The following is a 23,863-nucleotide window of genomic DNA, read 5'->3' as shown; positions in this document are numbered from 1 at the left end:
CTGTAACAGAACAAAACTCTGACTGCAAAGACCGCAGGATTGCTTCAGCTGAAGTGTGTGTGGTTTTGCAGGGCCTACTTGTATTTATTTTGGTCCTTGAAGGCTTTGAGTATCCTCTCTGTGATGGGTTTACAGTGGATGACTAAACCTTTTGTTACTGGGGGCTGCAGACAGATCAAAATATTTACCAGAGTCAACAAAGTGTTTCAGCAGTTCAAGCATGGGAGTCAATGTCAGAGGTTTAATTGTCAGGACAAAAATAAATAAAAACATTTCAACAAGCAATCCAACAATTACACATTACTTTGTTCATTTATCATTAAAACAAACTGAATGTATTAAAAGTCCTTACCATGCTAGGGTCATAATAAGCTTCCTGGGTGGGGCTGACAGTGTGAAGTTGTGTGAGGTTTGATGGAAGTGTCTTCGAACAATTTATTAGCATCTGCTCCAGACTGGTCAAATCCTATCAAACAAACAAACAGGAAATTCATTTTTTAACACACAGTTAACACAGAAAAACACTAATATAAGTATGGCCGTGTGTCTCAATCAGCTCCCTTGTTCAGTAGTCAGGGCACTGATCAGGGAGTCAGACATTTTAAGGGCTGTCTCAATCGCAAAATCCGTTCAGTGCACTGGAACGTTCGTTCCCTAAAAATTCCCACAATGCAACGCAAAAACCAGTGAGCATCGATGGTCCCTATGTTCCCTAACCGGAAATCACGTGACCTTTTCTGAAGCTCGCCAACTGAACATCATGTGATCCAACTTAATAAACTTTATGAAATGTTACAGAACTTTTATAAAGACAAATGTTTGTTTTAGTTGTAAATATAAACACACATTGCTACACAGTAAGGGACCACAATCTACTCAATATTTAAAATAATAATATTTATTTAAAATTGTAAATATATTTATTACATGAAAAATTTAATTATATGCCTCCAATTTTATGCACAGATCTGTAAGAGAATAATGACAGCATTTTTCACAATGTACTGTTTTTAAAATTAAGTCAGAGAGATGTTGGTTTTGCCGGTTGTTAATGAGTAACAGCTGTGAGTGATTACAACGCGCTTAAGCATCCACGTGACAGAAAAATAAGTGAACAGTGTCCCAATGTCAAGTGAGCTAGGGTCCTTACCAGTGCCCGAACCCGCGTACACGATATACTGATTCACGACCTCGGGAGCTAGGGAACGAATTGAGACACACGGTGGGATAATGTATAGACAGACGGATGTTATCGCAGAAAAAAGCATCGACAGTGTAATCTTGTATCACACCAAAGGGGCTTATTTCACCAAAACAACCAGCTGTCTGTACGTTTTTTCCACTTAATACTAGGGATGGGTATTGTTTGGGTTTTTTTCGATACCGGTGCCAAATCGATACTTTTAAAACGGTTCCGGTGCCTAAACGGTGCCTAAAGCGGTACTTTTAAAAAAAGAGTCACAGAAAGATGGTAGATGAAAGTACAGCATAAAACACAATGAAAATTCTTCTCTGTTTGTCATTTGTTTATTAATGATTTGCCTAAAGCACCATCATCTTTTAAGACCTGCATTCTTGATTTCTTTTTTATGAAATTTTTGATTTGTGAAATAAATAAAATCTTCTCAACACTCCACTTTGAGCTCAGAAAAATGTTCTAAGATTGGTTGTTAATAATCTGTTCAATGATTGGTTAAGGCCTGCGCGGCTGCTAGAGAACTCTAGAGAAAGTTGTGCAATTGTGTGTCTCATAATGTGGCTAATTAAACACACTTGGCAAATAGAGCAATAAAATACAGCCTCTTTTTCTCTTTATTTGGATTGACTGCTCATGCGAAATCCTCTTCGTGAAGTGCCCTTCAATGGCGCAAAACGGCATTTGGAATTCACCCAAAATATTTTCTTTTCGGCTTGTAAAACCATTCACGTTTTGACGCTTTCTGCTTGTCTTCGATGAACTTGACACTCGTTACTGCCGCGGGCCATCTCAGGCGAATATCAGCCGAAGTACTAATAAAAACATTAGTGAGGTAATACGTTTTAGCAAATTCTCTGAAGGAATGTTACCATATAAAATATTTAATAGAAGAACAATGTCGCACACCTGTTAGTTCCGGTTAGGTGCGTTGGATGAAGAGACAATGAAGTCCACCAAACATTTATAAAAAAAGGGAATATCCCGCACACTATTAAGTTGCAAAATAATGCTTTTTGCAAGTTAATAATGTGCGGGATATTCCCTTTTTTTATAAACCATATAAAATATAAAATAAGCTGCCGTCAGATCAATTGCGGCATTCACGCGCTCCTCTGAGGATCTCATTTTCCAAATTGTTCTTTTAAGTCAGAATATAAAAATAACCTGGACATATATTCATACAAAATTTGTTCGATTTGTTTTATTAGGGATGTGCAGATGAGGATTTTTTCACATTTTAAACTTATTAAACACAGCGCAAATTTTAAATGAAAATATATTTGGCAAAGAAGTTTAAAAGTTGGCTATTTAATCTTTAACATTAGATTATTTAATAGTTCCATTTATTAATAAAATTAATTTTTAAAATGTTTGTTCATTATTACTCTTAACGAAAAACTCAACTCCAATAAAATAGTAGCTCCAATGACAAACTTGCTTATATTGCTTGTTTATTAATAAAACGAATTCGAGGGATGGTATCTGCGTTAAAACACAAATAAATGAAAGATTTAATTGACATAATTTTCATTACTACGAATGCTAATTTGTTCTTTTTTTTTTTATTAAAACAGAACAACAATAAAAATGTAAAATGACTCGCTTATATTAAACCAAACGTTTGACAAAAACGAATAGACGGAAAACATTTTATCCGCCCTATAACATAAATACATCTAAGATCCTTAGATTTTTCAAAAAAAATGATTGATAAAAAAATGGAAACCAATATAAAACTACAATAATGTAAAATATGAACAAACTCACATAAGCGAAGAAATCAAACTTGAATCCTCTGTATTATCAAATCTTTCCGACTTTCCCATTCACGTGAATTTTGTAAGTGAGGAAATTATTTACACCATATGAGTGCAGTATAATTTAACTAGCGATTGTGCTGTGCTTGTGTGATTATGCTTTTTGCGTTACAGAGAGCAAAATACTTCAGTCAACCGTTCATGCATTAAGAGGCACCGAAATGAGGCACCGAAATCTGTGTTCTGATTCGGTCCGGTAGGTACCGCCCATATAGGCTTCGGTGCCATAATGGCACCGCGTTTCGGTACCCAACCCTACTTAATACACAACTATTTACCTCATAAGTAAGGTAAGGAACATTAAATATTGATTTGAAATATTGTATTTCCTCATTTTTAACCTTCCACAAGGAAAACCTGCTTATTTTCGGTTTTAAGAAAAGACAAAAACGTTTAAAGGTGACATAGAAGGATTGAACGGGGTATTTATCCTTGTTCTGTAATGACACATGTAGACAAAAAATTTTTTGTTTGGGTCTGTAATGCCTTAGAAGCTTCCTAAAAACCTCTCTCAGATAGCTCTTTTAGGGTGGGGGATTTTAAACAAGTGGTTTTGCTCCTATTTGGCTCCCCCTACTGGCTTAACTTGAAATCTCATTACTGATTGGCTGACTTTGCTGCCACTCAAAAAATGTAGCCAATTCTTTTAAAATGGAGGGGCAGTTAGATGCCTGTGATGTCATAAGCATCAGTTTTTCAGATTGTGCCGTTTTCTGGCTGACATTTCTAAAAGAGGAATTTCTATGAGACTGAGATGTTTAGCATGTCTAGCACTTTTTGTATGTTCGTGAATGCGGGTAGACTAACATTATTCAACAAAGAGATGGTAAAAATGGTTTTCATTCTCTGTCCCCTTTAAATGTCACAAACACGCTATTTGGTTTAATTATTTGTAAATATAAAGTAATATATCTTATTAAAATACATTTTTATATTTATCTCTTTCCCCGCCAGCGTTTTTTTTTAAAGACGTTTCATTTGTTCCCTTTTATCAGCTCTTAAATATGGGTAGGTTTCTGCAAAAATACAAAATTTTGGGCAAAAGGCTAAGATTATTGCATTTTTGTTAAAGACTTTTGATAGAAATCAGATTCAGAGCGATCCTCAAATCTAGCGATAGGACAAAAAATATTGCAGAGGCCGATATATCAGACAATATTTGGATGTTTTTAAATTATCGGCATGGGTCGAAAAATCTTTTTTATCGGCCAGTAAATTTCTCTATTACTTAAATTTGATGTTTGTAATAAAAAGACACTCTGTGTCACTTAATGTAAAGCCAAAGTACAGACAGTAAAGTTAACAATCATTATTCACTTTTCAACATGACGTTATGTTGTGTCACGCACATCACCTTACTAGTTTAACCAGTCCCTTCAGAAAAACGCGATTATGCGATCGCATGATTCAATGCATAAACAGCCAAAGTCCGTATACAGTCAGCTCCATAAATATTGGGACAGAGGCACATTTTGTGTTATTTTAGCTGTTTACCAAAATGTATTCCAGTTACAGTCATATTATGACTATTGTCTTACAGTACATACTCTCAGCTTTATTTTGAGGGTATTCAAATCAAAATTGGCTGAAGGATTTAGGAATTACAGCCGTTTAATATGTAGCTCCCCCTTTACAAAGGGGTCAAAAGTAATGGGACAGTTGGCTTAAAAGCTGTTTTATGGACAGGTATTGTCTATTTATTAAATCATTTCCTCATGAATGACAGATGTTAAGGTCTGGAGTTGATTTTAAGTGTGGCAGTCATGGAGAGGATAATGTGATCATCCACCACTGTTATCCTATATAGACATACAAGATTTTTATGTTGCTGAGCTCACCTGTGTGTTGTTTTTTTTAATCAGTATGCACCAAATTGTTGATCTGGCCACTCTTAATGTTCCTGCTATCTCTCTGATGGATTTGTTGTGTTTTTGAAACCTAAATATGGTCTGTATCACTTGTATGGAGATGTCCCTGAATCAAATGAATTGGGTTCACAGCCACAGCTTTCAAATGCAAAAACCAAACTTAAAATCAACTCCAGACCTTAACATCTGTCATTCATAAGGAAATGATTTAATAAATAGACAATACCTGTCCATAAAACAGGTTTTAAGCCAACTGTCCCATTATTTTTGACCCCTTTGAAAAGGGGGAGCTACATATTAAACTGCTGAAATTCCTAAATCCTTCAGCCAATTTTGATGTGAATACCCTCAAAATAAAGCTGAGAGTGTGCACTGTAAGCCAATAGTCATAATATGACTGTAACTGGAATACATTTAGCTAAACAGCTAAAATAACACAAAATTAGCCTCTGTCCCAATATTTATGGAGCTGACTGTATTTATGCGGGGGCCGCATTTTTTAAATATGCCGCACTTTCACCACATAAATTTCAGATTTCTGCTCGCAAAATATGCAGGGCTTGCATGATTTCATAATCACCGCATTTTCATAGCAAAAAGTCATATATATCTTAGCAGAAAGTTGAAAAATTTTGCATTTACTTCACACAAGCACAGCCATGTCCCCTGTTGCCATGGGAATGTTAGGAAGTGAAGTAATTATGCGACATGAACATCAATGAAAAGCTGCAAAACGCAAATTTTGGCAAGTTCCCACAATTCCATTGCATAAAAATGCATAAATATCCCGCATATTAGGGCTGGGTATCGATTAAGATGGTCCGGATCGATTCGATTCATAAGCTATCGGATCGATTCGATTTCCATTTCCCGTCCGATTCCAATTCTCGGGCCGATTTTTATACTCTATTATCGATTCAACTCTATGAATATATATTTAATACAAATACTTTATTTATAAAAAAAACAGTGAACATAAGTTTACAAGTGGGTAATTAATAAAAAGAAATTAAGGGCCACCAACCTCAATATTACACTTTTTTATTTTAGGTACACTTGGTTACATTAAAACAGAACCCATTTCTAATTTTCAAATGCATTCGTGACCTTCGAGAATCGATTTTTAATCGACCAGGTTTTTTTCCCAGCCGTACCACATATTCCATCGCATTTTTTAAGAAAGCGTGCTGCAAGATCAAGGATTTTTGCCCATAACAATCACAAAAAAGTCTTTTTTCTGTGTTTTTTCTGGAAGAACTATTTATCACACTTATTCAAACAGTACCATAAGATGTCAGATTCACATTAATTATGTATTGTAAAAGTACTTTAAATGTGTAGTTTTATACATTTTAGGCATAACTAATGTTTTTTTAGTTTCACCAATTGTCTCTTTGTTTATCATTTACTTTGATAACATTTGTGTTATATCGGCCATAAACAACCCATATTGGTCGACCTCTACTCAAAGCATACACTGAGTTTGAACTGTTTGCGCTAAGGGGTTGCTTCTGGGTTTTACAAGTTGGGTAAGAGCACCATCTGGTGGATAATAGCGGTAATACGGATTGCTGGAAAAACTTGTCATTGGCAGGGAGGCGTTTTCTTTTAATTGACGAGTTAACTTTTCCTTTGCAGGGAAAGAGTTCAAGAGTTTAAGCGGTTGTTATCTGCGAATAACAAACGTGCAAATGTTGCGATTGGCCAATCAGAATCAAGCATTCCAACGAGCCGTGTAATATGTTCATAACATATGGTATTGTCGTTCCACTTGCAATTACTACCACATAATGAATTTGACTGCCTTGTTCAATTGTAAAATGATACCTAGATGTATAGAGCTGCTGCAATACACACTCTATGTTGTTTATGGTTTGATATAAACTACCGTGTGGTGTTAGTGAACACAAATCTATGTAATCTGAGCCATTTGTTAGCTCTTCATCTACTGATGTATACATAAAAACTAGCTGTAGGAGGAGGCGCATACCTGAAGACTTAAAGGGAGTTCGTGGATACGTGTGGCCAATGTGCGGATTTCCCGGTCAGAGAGCACGCCGGAGTGGTCCGTGTCGATTTCATCGAACACTTCGGAAATATTGAGCTGCTGTATCGCGCTCATCAGGAAGTAGAAATAGGAGAAGGCGAACTGCATGTCGTTCCATTGTCGCACAGAATGTGAGGAGGTCTCATCAAAGTCATCAGGGAAACTGACAAAGAGAGACGCAATACAAAATGTGACCCTAACTGAAGTCATTTTATGTTTTCTACATAAATTCATCCTACACAATGTAAAGTACATTCTGTAAAAATATATTTAATATCGACTGAGTAAGGTCATACAAAAAATTTAAATAAAGGTGAAACAGGCTGGAATACAAATTATTCCTTTCCACCCTTTGCATGTTGCCTTCGCTCAGATTGGTACGTTAAAGACCCTTACGTGTCCTGCAGCTCCTGCATAATGAGCCTGTCAATCATGTGAGGCATGTGAGCAGGAACTTTACGGGAGGTGTAGCCGAATTTGCCGTTTAGAAGTCTGTTGACATAGCGGAGCGAGTCAGCAAACGTATCCTGTAACTTTCGCCCCGTGGCGGTCCTGACAGCTTTATACCGCAGCTCTCTCTCCAGACGCTCCCCTTCCTGCGTAGCACAAAGAACAACTGGTGTCTAGCATCACAAATTGTACAGCCTAGCGCTAGCAACAGCAAAGTCATGGGTTTGAATTTTAGGGAATATTTTAACTGACAAATGCATAAATAGAAATAAAACTATATATTCAAGCCACATGCACAATACAAAGTTGGGGGTGACCGCACATCTAAATACAGAAGCAAATACCCCAAATTATCATATTGTATGTATGGTTTGGTTTTGAGGATGAGGTATGCATTGGGTTTAATAATACAACTCACCTCCAGCAGATCTTGAAAGAACTTTCTTCTCTCCCAAGGAAGAAATCCCCGGTCCGCGCCAGCATAGTGCTGAAGTTTTCGACTCATGGGCCGTCCGCGCAGGTGGCCTTCATTTTCTGAAATTTTCTCCTTGGACATGTTGCCCACCAGTGTGTTGAGGAGCTTAGATATATGAGGTTTCTCCATGCCAAACAATTGCGATTCAGCATTGGGAATGACTTCATTAATTTTGACCGGGACAAGAGTTGGAGTGTTTTTATTTAATTTGAAGTTCATTTTTTGATCGAATAAAGGAGCTTTTTCCTCTTTCAAACCTTGGTCTTGCGTTTCTGTAGGGTCTTTGTATATCAAATACTCTGCTTTGTCTTTGTAGGGCCCCAACAGCACCGCTTTGGTCAAATTGTAGCCTTTAATGGTGATGTCACCCAACATTAGCTTCTCTTTCAGTTTTTGTAACTCAACCTTCACCTCCTCAGGCAAAAGTGATTCATTTAATGCAGGCACCTGCATGGTCTCTACCGTCCCGTGGGCTTTGTCTCGAACTCTTGGACTTAGTTTCTCTTTGGAAATGTTTTTAAATTGAACAACTTCTGGTTCTGGGGTCACCACGGTTGGTTTGGGTCCGTCTGTCTTCTCTTCCACTGGACTGGACGCATTAGATTTAGGGAGCTCTCGCGTATCCACAGTGATGGAGAAACTCATGAGGAAATCGTTGTTGTCTGTGCCCTGAAAGGTTATGTTGTAGTGGATCTGGGTGGTATTGTATCCCGGCAGCAGAAGCAGATGGATGGTCTTCCATTTGTTGGCGACCGAGGTGTGACGGATCACGGGGTTGTCGCTGACCTGCGCCTCTGACACACGGTTGGCAAGGCCAGAGAAGCTAAAATACGGTCGGATTTCTCCTTGAGGAAGGATGTAATTGGTTTGGTTCCTCTTGAGGACTATATGGTGCAGTTGGTTGAAATTATCTGATAAAAGGTAACCAAAAGTATTAAGTTACTACATTTGTGACACTGGACCATAAAACCAGTCGTAAGGGTTAATTTTGATATATTTGAGATTTATCATCTAAAAGTTTAATAAATAAGCTTTGCATTGGTGTATTTGTTAGGATAGGACAATAGTTGGATGAGATACAAGGATTTGAAAATCTCGAACTTGAAAGTGCAAAAAATCTAAATAATGAGAAAAACGAATTTAAAGTTTAAAGTCCAAATAAAGTCCTTACCAATGCATATACTAATGAAAAGGTTTGTTTTAGTGCTCTCTACTAGTACTGGCTTACCACTGTAATGACCTTGTTAACCAGTCCCTCCAGAAAAACGTGATTATGCGATCGCATGATTCAGCGCCAAATCAGCCAAACTCCGCATATTTATGCCGGGCCGTTTTTTTAAATGCGGCGCACTGTCGCAGCATAAATTGCAGATTTTCATGCGTCAAATATCCGGGGCTTGCATGATTTCATAATCCCCGCCTTTTTGTAACAAAAATCAAATATATCTTAGCAGAAAGTTGAAAAATGTTGCGTTTACTTCACACAAGTGCAGCCATGTCCCCTGTTGCCATAGGAACGTTATGAAGTGACGTGAACATCATTGAAAAGTTGCAAACAGTTTTTGAAAGTTCCCGCAGTTTTTGCAAGTTCCCACAATTTCTGCAAGTTCCCATAATTTCATTGCATAAATTTCCCACATATTCCATCACAATTTTTTTAGAAAATGTGCGGCAAAATCAAGGATTTTTGCCCGCAATGATCACAAAATACTCTGCGTTTTTCTGGAAGGACTGGATAACTGAATGGGGAAAGTTGTAAGCTTTTATATAAAACCCAAACTTAAATGGGAAAACCCCAAGGAATGGGTGGCAATGCACAGAGCATGTAGGCAAGTTTTCATATATTTACCGTAGGGAAACTTACAAAATATCTATATGGAAAATGATCTTTACATAATATACTAATGATTTTTGGCATAAATTTTGACACATGCTATGTATTTTTCCCCCACAAATATACCCGTGCGATTTACGACTGATTTTGTCACATTTATTAAAAATATAATCAAATATGCCATGATGACTTAAGACTCTCACCTTGTCCGCAGTCGCCCACGTCAAACCCGCAGACCAAAACGTTGCACGCCTGGTCACAGAATTTATCAGCCAACCAAGAGTTAGCGCAGCCCTGGTTACAAAAGGACACGCCTCCTAGTTTTCCCAGACCACCCGAAAACTGCCAAGCTGGCCCGCCTCCGATCACAGAACCGCCACCTGCTCTAAACCGGCTGTTATCCGCAGTACCTGCCAAGAAATTCAAAAACAACAAAAGTAATAACTTCAATTCATTTTACTAAATCACTAAATATTAATTATATAAACATTTCACGGTGCTGCAGAAGACCATAAACATTTCACAAATCTCACAACTGGTGTGATCCAAAGTGTTAAGTTTCGTTCACACCAAGGATGAAAAAACAAAGTTTTAAACATTGTTCTAAATTTAAAGTCAAAATGAAACTGAAGTACAAGTAGCGACTGTCTTATATTTCTTGTCGTGATGAAAATCAGTAAAATGGCTTCTGTAGGGCGGGATCGCTGCGATCTTTTCCCGGGTCCCACCCCCTGGAGCCATCCCTCATGACCGGAAGAAAAGAGAGATCGTTTCGAGGAGGGGAGATCAGCGTTATTGATGAAAGATTATGAGGGAAACATAAAAATAACAAATAATAAAGAAATTATGAAGCTCACAGATAAATAATTTGTAAAAAAAACACCACAATATAAAAAAAATAAAGTAAAAAATTTGACCAAGACCACACCACAACTATAATTATATAAAGATACAGAGGAACAATATCACTGGATCACATTCAGAGCGAATTTACGTTAGTTAATAAACAAGAAAATATTAACTATGTTACCATCCAAAGATGCGAATTTAACACATGTGCAAAACTGGAATATCGTAAAAAACATTTACAAATAAATCATGTTTTTATTCAGAAAGTCAAAGAAAACAAAAAACGTAATTTCTTAAAATTGAAGAAGCCTAATTAAGTACTTGTGCATCAGAGCGGCTAAACATATCTTAGTAAATGCAGCCCTGTCATCTATAGTTCTGGAAGATCATTAAACCCAACCATGCTAATGACAGACTTTATGACGAAAAACAACACTGGTTAGTCCAGTTGTGCAGTCTCATCACTCCCCAGTTACGACAAAAAAGTCAAAGTCACATGCCTATTTTTGATGCGCATCTAGGATTTTATTCAGTAAATGTTTCTCCATTGCATTTTACGCGCATTTCTTTTAATTTGATAACAAATATCCCACTCAATTGAGCGCATTCGTTTTTTGTGCATTTTCAGTATTTATGCACTTCTTGGCGTATCCATACGGCGTTTTTATGCAAAATATTCAAAAATGCACATTAAAATTGGTGGATGGAAGCATAACTGTTGACAGCCAATCAAAATCCATTTCAATTTAAAGGGAATGTGACATTGCAGCAATAATGCTCAAATGCTTCATGGTATGAACGAAGCTTAGTGGATGAGTCTGTTCTATTGTGAACATTGTCAGCATACCCAGACAATCTCCTCCATCCCAGTCACAGGCTGAATTATTGCAGGCCTTGTCGCAGTAGCCATCTTTAATCCAGGAGCCGGGGCACCCTTCAACACAGTTTGGAACAGGCCACGTAAGATACACCTGTGAACACAAAACAGATCTGAGGTGACTATCAAACTTCTTATGCACTGATTTTTATACATCCTCAAATCACATATATCTACTCTATAGGTTTCAGATACTGACCTTTTGACCTTTGGAGTGACTGTAAAAGTCATCCGGCCAAACGTCTTTGCCGAACATGACATCATCGTTCAGGTAGATGAACTTCTGTGACAGTCCTGGAATTCGATGGATGTGAGTCTCTATGGCTGGAGAACTGAACGTGGGCAGGTGAGACTGGTTCTGGAAAATGTCCTGTGATACAAGCCAAACTTAAAAATAGGTACGTGATGGGTCACACCTACAAACCTAAAAAGGTGTCTAGAGCGCTCACCTGATGAGTAACCACGGATATACGTGGACTATCCAGGTTCAGCCATGATGGTATCTGGCCGTTGGTTACGATGAAGATGTGCCGCACCCAGGGGGCGTGTTTCTCGATGGATCGAAGCGAATATCGCAATTCTTCGTTATCTTCAAAGCGACTGGCTGACACATCCTCATCCTGCTTGGACTGAATGAGATAATATTATGTGCTATACATATTAATGTATTTCAAACATTCTGAAATTTGTAAATGTGCACAATGTGACCTTAAAAATATAACCTTGATATCTTTCATATTAACTGAGTAAGGTCATGTACAATACTGAAATCAAATGAGTGAGTGAAATTAAAACTTTTAAATCTCATAATAAGACATTAGCCTGGATTTTACAGACAGGGTCACTTATTATCAAAACAGCAATTGATGATTCAATTGAATCTACGGGTACCACGGTGATGTGCTTACCTGCGAGATTGCGCTCAGGTCCCAAAACAGATAAGCCGGACTGACCGTGAGCGCTTTACCATCCAGCGTGAGGTTCTTCTTGGCCTGCTGGGTGAGTTCATTAAATTCTTCTGCTGTGTTGAGGTGGAGCAGAGCGATGCTGGCCTCGGAGTAAAGCTGTATCTGAAATACACATGAACTGTATGATACCAACAGTACAGTAATCCTCCAAAACCTAAATGAAACATGTAGGGTTCCCACACCTTAGTTAACTTCAAATTCAAGTACCTTTCAAGGACTTTCCAGGTCCAAAACCCTCCAATTCAAGGACTAAATGTGGGGACACATTTCAAGTGAGAGCAAGGTTACATCGTGTTACCTTTTAAGATACATTGTTACAGTTCCCTTTCGAGGGAACTTGCGCTGCGTCACTGCGGTGACACTTTGGGGACGCCTCCAGGGGTAAGTTCGTCTAAATGTGTATATCAAATTCAACCAATGGTGAGGCTTAACGACAAAGACAGGGTGACGCGGGAGCCAGGAAGTATATCGCTATCTGAAATATTGCCAAAGACGGCGTTACAGGGATGCAGGAAGTATGGCAAGGGAGACACAGCGTCTCGTTCCCTTCTCAGGGAACAACAGTTACATACGTAACCCGAGAGGAGACGTTACATGTGTCAAACACAACTATGCAAAAAGCATTCTGGTATGAATCAACATTCACATACAGAAAATATAAGCATTTAAAACTAACAGTTTAGCAATTAAGCACTTTCAAAGACCTGTATCTATTTATGTTTATTTTCAAAAACTTTCCAAGGCCTTTAAATTTTAGCCAAACAAGTTTTATATCTACTCAAAATGCCATTAACATGCATGTGCAGAGACTTCATTGTTTTTATTGTTACAGTTCCCAAATGCCAAAATGTGACTGCAGAAAGCTTTAAAAATCCATCAACGGCATTTATAAACAAAGAGCATTTACAAGAATGCCAACACAGCCATGACCATATGGCTAAACCCTTTCTATTCAGGCAGATCGAGGTTGTCATTGCAATGTACTTTTAAGGGGCCAATATGAATAAATCCTTCCTGTTACAAAGAAAGAAATGTAAAAAAGTGTGTGGACGGTTTGTTTGGCATTGAAAAAGGTCACATGCAGTGACGGCTCGTGACTGCTCATCTGAGGGGTGCAAATTCAAAATACATTTCGGAGTGTCATGTGTGTTGCTCGTGTTTTCAAAATATTTGTTTGTTGCATCATGTGAACCATGTGCATCACGTGTTTTGTAAAAATAAGTTCCTGCTGCACACGCATCAAAACCGTTTATGATTAAAGAGACGCACACATTCACAAAATACACGCAAGACACTCCTTTAACAATAAACTCTGATTACGCATGAGATTACATGATTATTAGGGCTGCAGCTATCGATTCTTTTTGTAATCGATTAATCTAGCACTGAATCGATCGATTAATCGAGTAATCGGATAAAAATTTTGTGTGTCTTTTTAATCAACCAAAACAAATAATGCATAACGAAAATGACGTGGCTGTAAAATGTTCAAGCATTTGGCTTTTATTTCTAAAAGAAAACAGAGGTATTTGGCTCCAAAAAATAAGCTTATTTATTTCAATTTTTACCCATTTAGTGTTTATAAGTGCCAATGCCAACAATTAATCACTTTTATTAATATGCACAACAGGTTTCATGCTGTAATCTAGCCCTGACATCAAAGTAAATATCTGGTTTATGTACATTTCTACACCTGCAGCATTTACCATTAGGCTACTAACAAATAATATAAAACAACCTGTGCGTGTGTGTGCGCGCACGTCCACCTGTGTTTGTGGGTGTGTGCACGCGTGCTGTGCGTGAGGAACAGTGACACCCCAGTCAGACGTTCAGTTGCTTCATTGCAGTTTAGTACGGCAGAAATACATACATTCATTTTCAATAGAATGCATTTGGTTTGCATCACTTGCATTGCGGTGCATTTTGGGTTAAGAATCCGTTCAAAAAAAAAAAAAAATCACAACAGTCCCGCTGTATACAGTGAATGCATGCTGAAATTATTGTTGCATGGCTACATAAAAGTTTAAGCATATGTGATGCATTGCGCGATTGGTCTGACTCGCGTGAGAGAGATGAGCGTGCATGTGTGTGTGTGTGAAGGGGTTCTTTTTTAAGCTATACTCTCTTGCAATTGAAAGTGAATACATTTACTACTTACAAACATCAAAGCTAAACATCATATCCAGTCAAACCGCATAACGACATCGCTACAAATACAGTATGGGATTAAAATCAGCGAAAGCTACGTTAACTTGTTTCATCAACGCTTGGTGAAACAGCAGTGGATGTTTTCGGTTCAGATGCTGAATGTAATGTAATGATAAGAATGTTACGATCCCAAACTTTAAACATTCTCTTTCAGCCGTTTATTTATGCGCCAACTACATTCAAAATGTATCACGAGCTATGATGTGCTTCCTGAACATTGAACAATGGTCCGTGTGAATCAGATCTCGGCGCGTGTAATCCGCGTCATAGGAATTTTGCCTCAAGGAATTTTTTTAATCGAGTTAATCAAGTAACTCGATGAATCGTTTCAGCCCTAATGATTATCTGGCAAACGCGAGCGTCTCTTTTATCATAAACCCTTTAGACGCATCTGCATCAGGCACTTATTTTGACAAGACAGGTGATGCACACAGGATCACTCGACATGCAGAACACATATTTTGAAATTATGAACCACACACGACTGGCTACATAAATGTTGTGACGAACTTCACATCGGCCGGTGACTTCTTTTTTCGAGGGCGCTCGATGCAAAGTTTGTCACAACATGTATGTAGCCCGTCATGTGTGTGGTTCGTCATTTCAAAATATGTTTTTGGCGCGTCACATGAACCTATGTGCCAAAATAAAATGCCTGCTGCAGACGCGTCTAAAGGGTTTATGATAGGAGACACTCGCGTGTGCCAGATACTCGCATAATCTCATTCGTAATAAAAGTTTAGTGTTAAGGGAGTGTCTTGCGTGTATTTTGTGAACGTGAGCATCTCTTTAATCATAAACGGTTTTGACGCGTGTGCAGAAGGCACTTATTTTGACAAAACACGTGATGCACATGGTTTACATGACGCAACAAACGCATATTTTAAATTTGCGCCCCTTGAATGAGAAGTCATGAGGCGTCACTTGAACAAAAGCCAACCCCCAAAATATTATTTTGTATGAAAAGTATAGAAAAAAAAATGCAAAAAGTATTCTGAATTTTTTAAGGATGTATTTCCTAATGTCCTAAAAATTTTTTTGTCAAATTCAACTCAATTCGAAGAACAAGTGATGCCTGAACCAAGTAACCCCAACACCCTACACACACATCACTGACATTATTTATTGTCTAACAGTCTGTGCATTTGACAGTCAAGGTTAAGGAAGAGCCATAATCAACATTGTCAACAGGCTAACACACACTATAAATACAATCTCTCTCTCTCTCTCTCTCTCTCTCGGAAACACACAAAACACAATAATCGAGAAAAACCTTGTCAAAGGCCCCACCTTTGACAGATGGTGAGAAACCAAACAAGCGGGTGACAAAAACAGCATAGACAAACCATTAAGACTATAAAGCAGAGATATTAATATGTAGAAAATTATAGTAAATAAGAATGGAGTTACAAAAGCTACTTGAAAGAAACAAAGATTAGCCAGTGAGATATACAGAGATCCAGGAGATATGGATATGAAAGGTCAAGTTAACTACTGCCTTTCAAAGTGCAGGCTGGCGCCAGGCCATTTAAAACAGTTGTTGTACGATTACACCCTCAGTCCCCCCTCAACAGCGCTCAAGTGTCAATGTAATACCCTCTTATCACATGACCGCAGACAAGAGGACCGAGACCACACATTGTCCTAACAAATAAGATAAACGCTGATCCATAAAGCACTGCTTACTTTATAAATTAACAGATGACAGAGGATTACATTGTCTGAGTTAAAAGCTCAGTCTACATATTTCACAATGTTGTCATGGGTGCGGATGGGAATAATGGCTCTTCAAATTAACCCTAAGCAGCAGTGTCTTTATACAATCTAGTGCGCCACCTCGTGGACATTTTAAAATGCATCGCTTTAAATTTGTGAGGTTTTACCTGCTTAATTTTACTGCTTACTGCAGCTGGAAGTTTGGCTTCGAGTTGCTTGGTTTCCTTCAATGATGCCGGGAATCCGCTCAAGTAGGCCAGCGTGTTTATGCGGACGAGACCTGGGGCATCCTTATCTGTTGTCTGTAAAAAAATAACACATTCATGTTTAGTACTGTCACAATGTTTGCTTTCTTTTTAAGAAAAATCTCACACAAAGTGGCAGCAAAAGTGTTTTGCTTTTGCATTTAACAAAAAATACAAAATCAGGTGACATGAGTTCAAACTAAAGAGAAATTGGATATTTTTAAGCTTTTGTGGTTGTTTTTTTAAGTGAGGGGAACTTGCATCATATATTCACAAAATGACCTTGTGACATGATGGTTACATGCAATTGCAAAAAAAAACATGACTCAGAAAAGGGAAGTTTGTTCTTAGATCGTTGGTTGTTATTTACATGTTAAATGTCTAAATGTCACTGCATTAGTTATACCGTCCCCTAAAAATTTACATTTATGCATTTGTCAGGTGGTTTAAACCGAAATGACTTATGGTTCATCTAAATTACACTGAACCTCGACACTAGTCTCTTTACCAGATGGGTTTTCATCTGCTTAACACATTTATAACTCAAAACAACATCTTTTAATTAAAGGTCACCTCATATAAGAAATTCACTTTTATATGTTATACATACAAAATGGTTTGTCATCTTTGTGTGTACACAACCACCCTGTCCTGATAAAAATCTGCCCCCTCTTTTAAAAAAAATCCCCATAAAACCTCCACAGTCTCATGGGACAAGCTGTTGGCGTTTTCCGAGCTAAATGACATCACTTTGCCCATGCCCCACCCACAACCGTCCAAAGACCATAGTTAGGTCATAATTTCTCATTTAAATCTTCTTTAAATAATTCATTATCGCACATTCATTACAAACAATTAACCCTTGTGGGTTGTTCCAATTCACTATCCTTTCGGGTTGGTCGTGTACAAAAAAGGCCACTAAATTAAACGCCTGTACAAATTTATCATATTCAAATTTTTTCATAAATCTGTTAATCAACCTAAGTACTGATCAAAACTACCAAATGTTTACAAAATTTCCATGATTTTAATGGCCAAGTTCACAAGTGGTGTCACTGATTTGGGGAAAAAACACACAATTGAACAGATTTTCAATATAAAAGAGAGATTGTAGACTGGATTTTTTTACTTTTTCACAGTCTTGGGCATGCCAAACATTGGTAAAAACATTGGCTTAGATGCATTTTGTTTTTGTGCAGCATCAGTTTTTATTTTTTTGTCCCTCATTTACTGTTTTTGCCCCATTAATTTCCATTATAACAACATTTAAATTGCAGAGCCATGACACCTTATTATCATGCATTCTTGATTCTTTGTGGTTTTTCCTTTTGCAAAGAGGTACAATTTGTCATTTTTACTGTTGATCACCATGTGGCACCATTAACCCTTTAGTAGACCTGTGCAAACAACAAACCTTAATTTCTGGCTTGTACATTGAGTTATATAGATACATGAGTACATAGATTTATGAAAAATATTCATCTGATATGTTTTTACAGCCATTTTATTTTGTGTGGGTTTTTTTGTACACGAACAACCCGAAAGGGTAGTATATTTGTCAACGGTGTATTGTTGGGTTTAAAAAAAAATTCAAAGCATTTTCTCAAAAATGTGTCAATATAAGATTTGTCACCAAAATCATTCCATTTGCTGAAACACAGAGAAAATTGTGGCCAAATTAAGACAAAAAAAATAATTGCCAAAAATGGCCTCAACAAGTGAATGTCAGTGAACAGGGAGGAAGCAGCGGCAGAGACACACACAAAAACCATAATTTTTTCCTCAACAAATCAAATAAATGATCTATATAGGCCTAAGACTAATATTACATCTTGAAAATTTGCCATATTAGGTGACCTAATTTATTGAAAAAGTATTGTGAAACAGTTCCTTGTGATGGCTACACTACCACTTTTTAAGATGCCACAATAAACACTTCCTCAGTGTGGGCATGACTTTGCCTATTTTCAGTAAAAAGAGCATCAGTTTTTTGTTCCATTCCCAAAAGTCAGACGGAGAACTTCCAGCTTGATTACCCAAACAGATGACCACATAGCAGTAAAAAAATATAGGGGGCGGTTTCCCGGACAGGGTTTAAATTAATCCAGGACAATGCCTTAGTTATATTAGGATATTTTACAAACAAATCATACAAAAAAAAAACAATACAGGTGTGCATCTTGACACAAAACAATGGCACTGATATGTTATAAGATATGTGTTTTTAAATTACGGCATCTTAAATTTGCATTTTAATCTGGGACTAGGATAAACCCCTAAAACCCAAGCTTTGGTTTGTCTTTTTTCCAGATTTCTTCCAGCTATTTGAGGTTAGGAAGAACCACTAAATATAATAAACATTTTCTTTCATTGAAGATGAAGAAGTGTAATTGTCCACGTTTGTGTCCAACAGGTTCCAGTTACACAGAATTTGTTGAAACAACAAAATAAGTTATGCCCACGTATGTGGACATCCAGGTCTTAGAAGGTTAAGGTGTATTAAAATACAAATGTAATTCACTCAATAAGTTAAACATTCAATATTTACCAGCAGCAGGTTGGTAAGGATTGCAGCATTAAACACAGCTTTAATAAACTTTGATTTCTCACCAGATAAGCTCTGCTGATGGAGTATACCAGGTTGTCCTTCAAACCATCTGTGTAAGCCTTTTCAGCTAAAACAGGAAAGATAAAGTCTAAAATTAGGTCGCTCGATTTAATCTTTGCACATGGACAAATACAATTTTGCCTAAGTGTTACGTGTCATGCATACACTGTAAAAATTATTTATTGACTCAAAAAAGCTATGTAAAAACCTGTGTTCAAATTTTGAGTTAATTCAACTTAAAGGATTAGTCCATTTTCTTAAAAAAAAAATCCAGATAATTTACTCACCACCATGTCATCCAAAATGTTGATGTCTTTCTTTGTTCAGTCGAGAAGAAATTATGTTTTTTGAGGAAAACATTGCAGGATTTTTCTCATTTTAATGGACTTTAATAGAGCCCAAAACTTAACAGTTTTTCTCAACGGAGTTTCAAAGGACTCCCAAACGAGGCATAAGGGTCTTATCTAGCGAAACGATTGTCATTTTTGACAAGAAAAATAAAAAATATGAACGTTTAAACCACAACTTCTAGTCTAGATCCGGTCCTGTGATGCGCCAGCGCGACCTCACGCAATACGTCATGACGTCAAGAGGTCACAGAGGACGAACGCGAAACTACGCCCCAGTGTTTACAAGTGTGGAGAAAGAGGACCGTTCCGCATTGTTGTATGTGGAATGATACTAATTCATGTCTTTGTGTCAGTTTATTGTTTACAATGGTCCACAAATGTGCGTTTTATATATGTAACACGTGACCTCTCTACGTCACTACGCATTTACGTGAGGTCGCGCTGGCGCATCACAGGACCAGACCTAGACGAGAAGTTGTGGTTTAAAAGTGCATATTTTGTTTTTTTCTTGTCAAAAATGACAATCGATTCACTAGATTAGCCCCTTATGCCTCGTTTGGGATCATTTAAAGTCCTTTGAAACTGCATTGAAAAAAACTGTTAAGTGTTGGGCTCTATTAAAGTCCATTAAAATGAGAAAACTCCTGCAATGTTTTCCTCAAAAAACATAATTTCTTCTTGACTGAACAAAGAAAGACATCAACATTTTGGATGACATGGTGAGTAAATTATCTGGATTTTTTTTAAGAAAATTGACTAATCCTTTAAGTTGAATTAACTCAAAATTTTAGCACAAGTAGGTAGCTTTCTTTTTTTATAAGTGTAAAATATGTTTTTTTTTACAGTTTTGAAGAAGTTTTCATCTCTGCTGGACTCTTACGTGCTGCTTTTTGTTCATTAATTCACCCACTTCAGTTTTGTAATGAATTGAATCATTATCTGGGCACAATTATACTTTTACATTATTCATTTAAGCATACGCCATCAGATCAAAAGGTCTTTAAAGATCGTGAGAAACATTTCAGTCATGTGACCCTAAACTTTTGAACAGCAGTAAGTGCCGCCCAGATCAGAGATTACTGAAGAATACTAAACTGTAGCACATTGATCAATCAGACATGAGCATGATAACAACAAAAAGGTATTTCCATGGATGTTTTGGTGATACCATAATATTTGAAGTTCCCTGGACTTCCCTATAAATACCATGGTACATAAATATGATAATCCTTCAGTATTTCTGTAATGCAAATTTTCACATGTGTTGTTCTGAATTCTACTTAAAGTTTACAGAAAACACAAAACAGTATGATTAAATATGGTCATATTGGTTATTTTTATTGAATAAATAAGCTTTCCATTGATGTATGATTTTTTAGGATAGGACAATATGTGGCTGAGATACAACTTTTTTAAAAACTGGAATCTAAGGGTGCAAAAATTTTAAATATTGAGAAAATCGCCTTTAAATTTGTCCAAAAAGTCCTTAGCACTGCATCCACTCACAAAATAAACATTTTGATGGTAGAAAATTTACTAAATATATACATGACCTTTACATAATATCCTAAAGATTTTTCACACAAAAGAAAAATGTATAATCTTGACCAATACTATATATTTTGGCTATTGCTACAAATAAACCTTTGCTACTTAAGTTTTGTGGTTCAGGTTCATATATGTGTGTGTAACTCTGTAGGTTATGGTTGTACCTTCGCCGTCCGAATGGAAGAAAAGTACAGACACACTTGTTGAGGGCTGGAGGGGTTTGGCCACCTGTAAGAGTTGCTTTACAGATGTGAAGGCAGCTGAAAGCACAGGCAGCTCTTTTAATGTGACGTTAGGAGGGAGGACCGGCTCCAACACCAGCACTGGAGCCAAGATGCAGTGAGACAACAGACATTCTGGCCTATCACACAAAATAGACGGTTGATCAATATCTGATATATCTATACAACAACCAACCGAGTAGATGATCAGATCTGCAGCAGTGTTCTTAACACAGGAAATCAACTGGTGGCATAAAAACACTGTGGCTGTGATAAAAGACATTTTTTCAATGAGAAACAGGAAATGTTTTAACCACACAAGCTGTTTTGCTTACTGCAGACATATGAATATATTGAAAATTAAACCATTTATACATGTGGCAGATGCTTTTGTCCAAATTCTAAGTACAATTCAACAGTTTGGATGAGCTACAAAAACTCTCACCTTCCTTTGGGAGCTTCAGTAGTTTCAGAGACATTCTTTCCTAGACGTTCCCTAAAGGAGAATTTTTTTTATAAAACTTTTAATCATCATCATCGGTTAAAGGGATAGTTCACCCTAAAATGAATATAATGTCATGAATGACTCATAATTAGTATGAGAGCTTGAAAATCTATGTACGGTATACCGTCCATGTCCAGAAAGGTAATAAAAACATCATCAAAGTAGTCCATGTGACATCAGTGGGTCCGTTAGAATGTATTGAAGCATCAAAAATACATTTTGGTCCAAAAAAAAAAAAAAAATTACAACTTTTTCAGCATTGTCTTCTCTTCCGCGTCTGCTGTAAAGCGCATGCACGAGACTAAATTCACTTGACTGCAGTGACGCAGATGACGTACAACGCGTCTGACGTGTTATCTGGTGCACCCCAGCTATTTTTTTGTTTTGTTTTTTGTGTGCCCAAGCTTCGTTTACAGTCTGAGGGAGACACACGCTATAAGTTTGAAATAAAAAACTTTGCACAAATGTCTGAAGATAACACGTCATCCACGTAACTGCAGTCACGTGACTTTAATCTCGCGCATGTACTTCACAACAGACGCGGAAGAGAAGACAACGTTGAATAAAGTCGTAATTTTTAGACCAAAATGTATTTTCGATGCTTCAACACATTCTAACTGACCCACTGATGTCACATGGACTACTTTGATGATTTTTATTACCTTTCTGGAAGGGATGCACGATATATCGGCTGATAACTGCTTATTTTTATATTATGGGTTATCGGTCTGATAGCAAAATTAGGCCGATAAATGAAAGCCGATAAATGATGGATTATTTTAGTTTGTTGAACCACTTCACTTGCTCATTCCTGGCCATGTGAAGTTTTGATTGGTGCTTTCTGTAACATAGCACGAAGATGACACGTGTTGCGGGCTTAAGAAGAGTATGCTAGTCTAGCGCAAAGACAAGATGTCCGCAGTCTGGGAGTTGTTAATTGTGAAAATAATATGAATATTTATTGGCCTATATATATATAGATATAGATATAGATATATATATAGATAGATATAGATATATATAGGTTATCGGCCCCCAAATGTAAAGAGTTATCGGTATCGGCCAAAATTTCAATATCGCTGCATCCCTACTTTCTGGACATGGACAGTATACCATAGATTTTCAATGAAGGGCCAACAAGCTCTCGGACTAAATATAAAACATCTTAAACTGTGTTCCAAAGATAAACGGAGGTTTTACAAGTTTGGAACGACATGAGGGTGAGTCATTAATGACATTATTTTCATTTTTGGGTGAACTACCCCTTTAATATTCTACATTTATTACATTTTCACAATTCAAGCTTTGATAAATGAACATTAGTTTATAAACACAAACATGAAATAACAAAACAACTTAGTAAGTCAGTGTAGCAACTAATGTCGAACCTATAGGTAACAATTCACCTCACTGTACCTAATACACACTGTACGTATCTGCAAGCATGTTTAAATTAGGGATGTTCATATTGACCGGTTAACCGAAAAACAGAATTTATGACCATTTAATATTATCAGTTAAAAGAAAAGAAAAAAATGTCTCAATTCCCATACCCCCATGTTAAAATCCCCAACTTTACTGCCGAAAATAATGTTTACAGTCTGGTACAAAAAGTACTCTATATAGCTAATTTTGCACTTCATGACAAATGTAAAGGGGTGAATTTTTATATAACGCTGCTTAAATTATATTAAGCCTTAAAGTTCTGCTTAATTAAGGGCGTGGCCACTTGAGTGACAGGTAAACTGCCACTGCTGTCACTACCGATGAGCTAGGCGGGCATGGTTTCAGCAAGCAATCACCTTAGGTCCACCCACGTCCTGCCACTTTACCCATTTTCAGTTTCCGCAAGCGATGCACAGTGACGCACTGCCAAGATGGCAACGGCAGACTCAGCCAACTATTGGCTCTTCACAAACCTATGAGTGACGTCTAAGTCTATATTTTTTTTACAGTATATGGTCCGAACAAACCTTCACCTCTGTCCTGGACCCTGACCATAAACATTTCTCTTTTTGCACAAACAGAGAAACAAGACGCAAAAGCAAAACTTTTTGAAACGTGTCCTGCTTTAGAAAT

At 37.2% G+C, this 23,863-nt stretch overlaps 1 protein-coding gene across 1 annotated transcript in view; it reads right to left on the bottom strand.

Moving 5' to 3' along the window:
• gnptab (N-acetylglucosamine-1-phosphate transferase subunits alpha and beta) overlaps positions 1-23,863 on the bottom strand; it is a 36,321-nt gene that overhangs the window by 10,734 nt on the left and 1,724 nt on the right. The window contains exons 4-17 of the mRNA XM_065268469.2: positions 21,725-21,775; positions 21,223-21,419; positions 19,163-19,227; positions 16,475-16,609; positions 12,324-12,485; positions 11,865-12,044; positions 11,615-11,785; positions 11,386-11,509; positions 9,893-10,099; positions 7,799-8,766; positions 7,327-7,526; positions 6,874-7,093; positions 353-466; positions 79-164 (exon numbers count right to left, since the gene is read on the bottom strand). Of these exons, the coding sequence (XP_065124541.1) occupies positions 79-164; positions 353-466; positions 6,874-7,093; positions 7,327-7,526; positions 7,799-8,766; positions 9,893-10,099; positions 11,386-11,509; positions 11,615-11,785; positions 11,865-12,044; positions 12,324-12,485; positions 16,475-16,609; positions 19,163-19,227; positions 21,223-21,419; positions 21,725-21,775 (2,880 nt within the window). The remainder of the gene's footprint in view (positions 1-78; positions 165-352; positions 467-6,873; positions 7,094-7,326; positions 7,527-7,798; positions 8,767-9,892; positions 10,100-11,385; positions 11,510-11,614; positions 11,786-11,864; positions 12,045-12,323; positions 12,486-16,474; positions 16,610-19,162; positions 19,228-21,222; positions 21,420-21,724; positions 21,776-23,863) is intronic.

Source organism: Paramisgurnus dabryanus, chromosome 1, assembly GCF_030506205.2.
Source record: "Paramisgurnus dabryanus chromosome 1, PD_genome_1.1, whole genome shotgun sequence".
Taxonomy (NCBI): Eukaryota; Metazoa; Chordata; class Actinopteri; order Cypriniformes; family Cobitidae; genus Paramisgurnus; species Paramisgurnus dabryanus.
The sequence above is the reverse complement of the archived record's forward strand: the minus strand, read 5'-3'. Positions and strand labels throughout refer to the sequence as shown.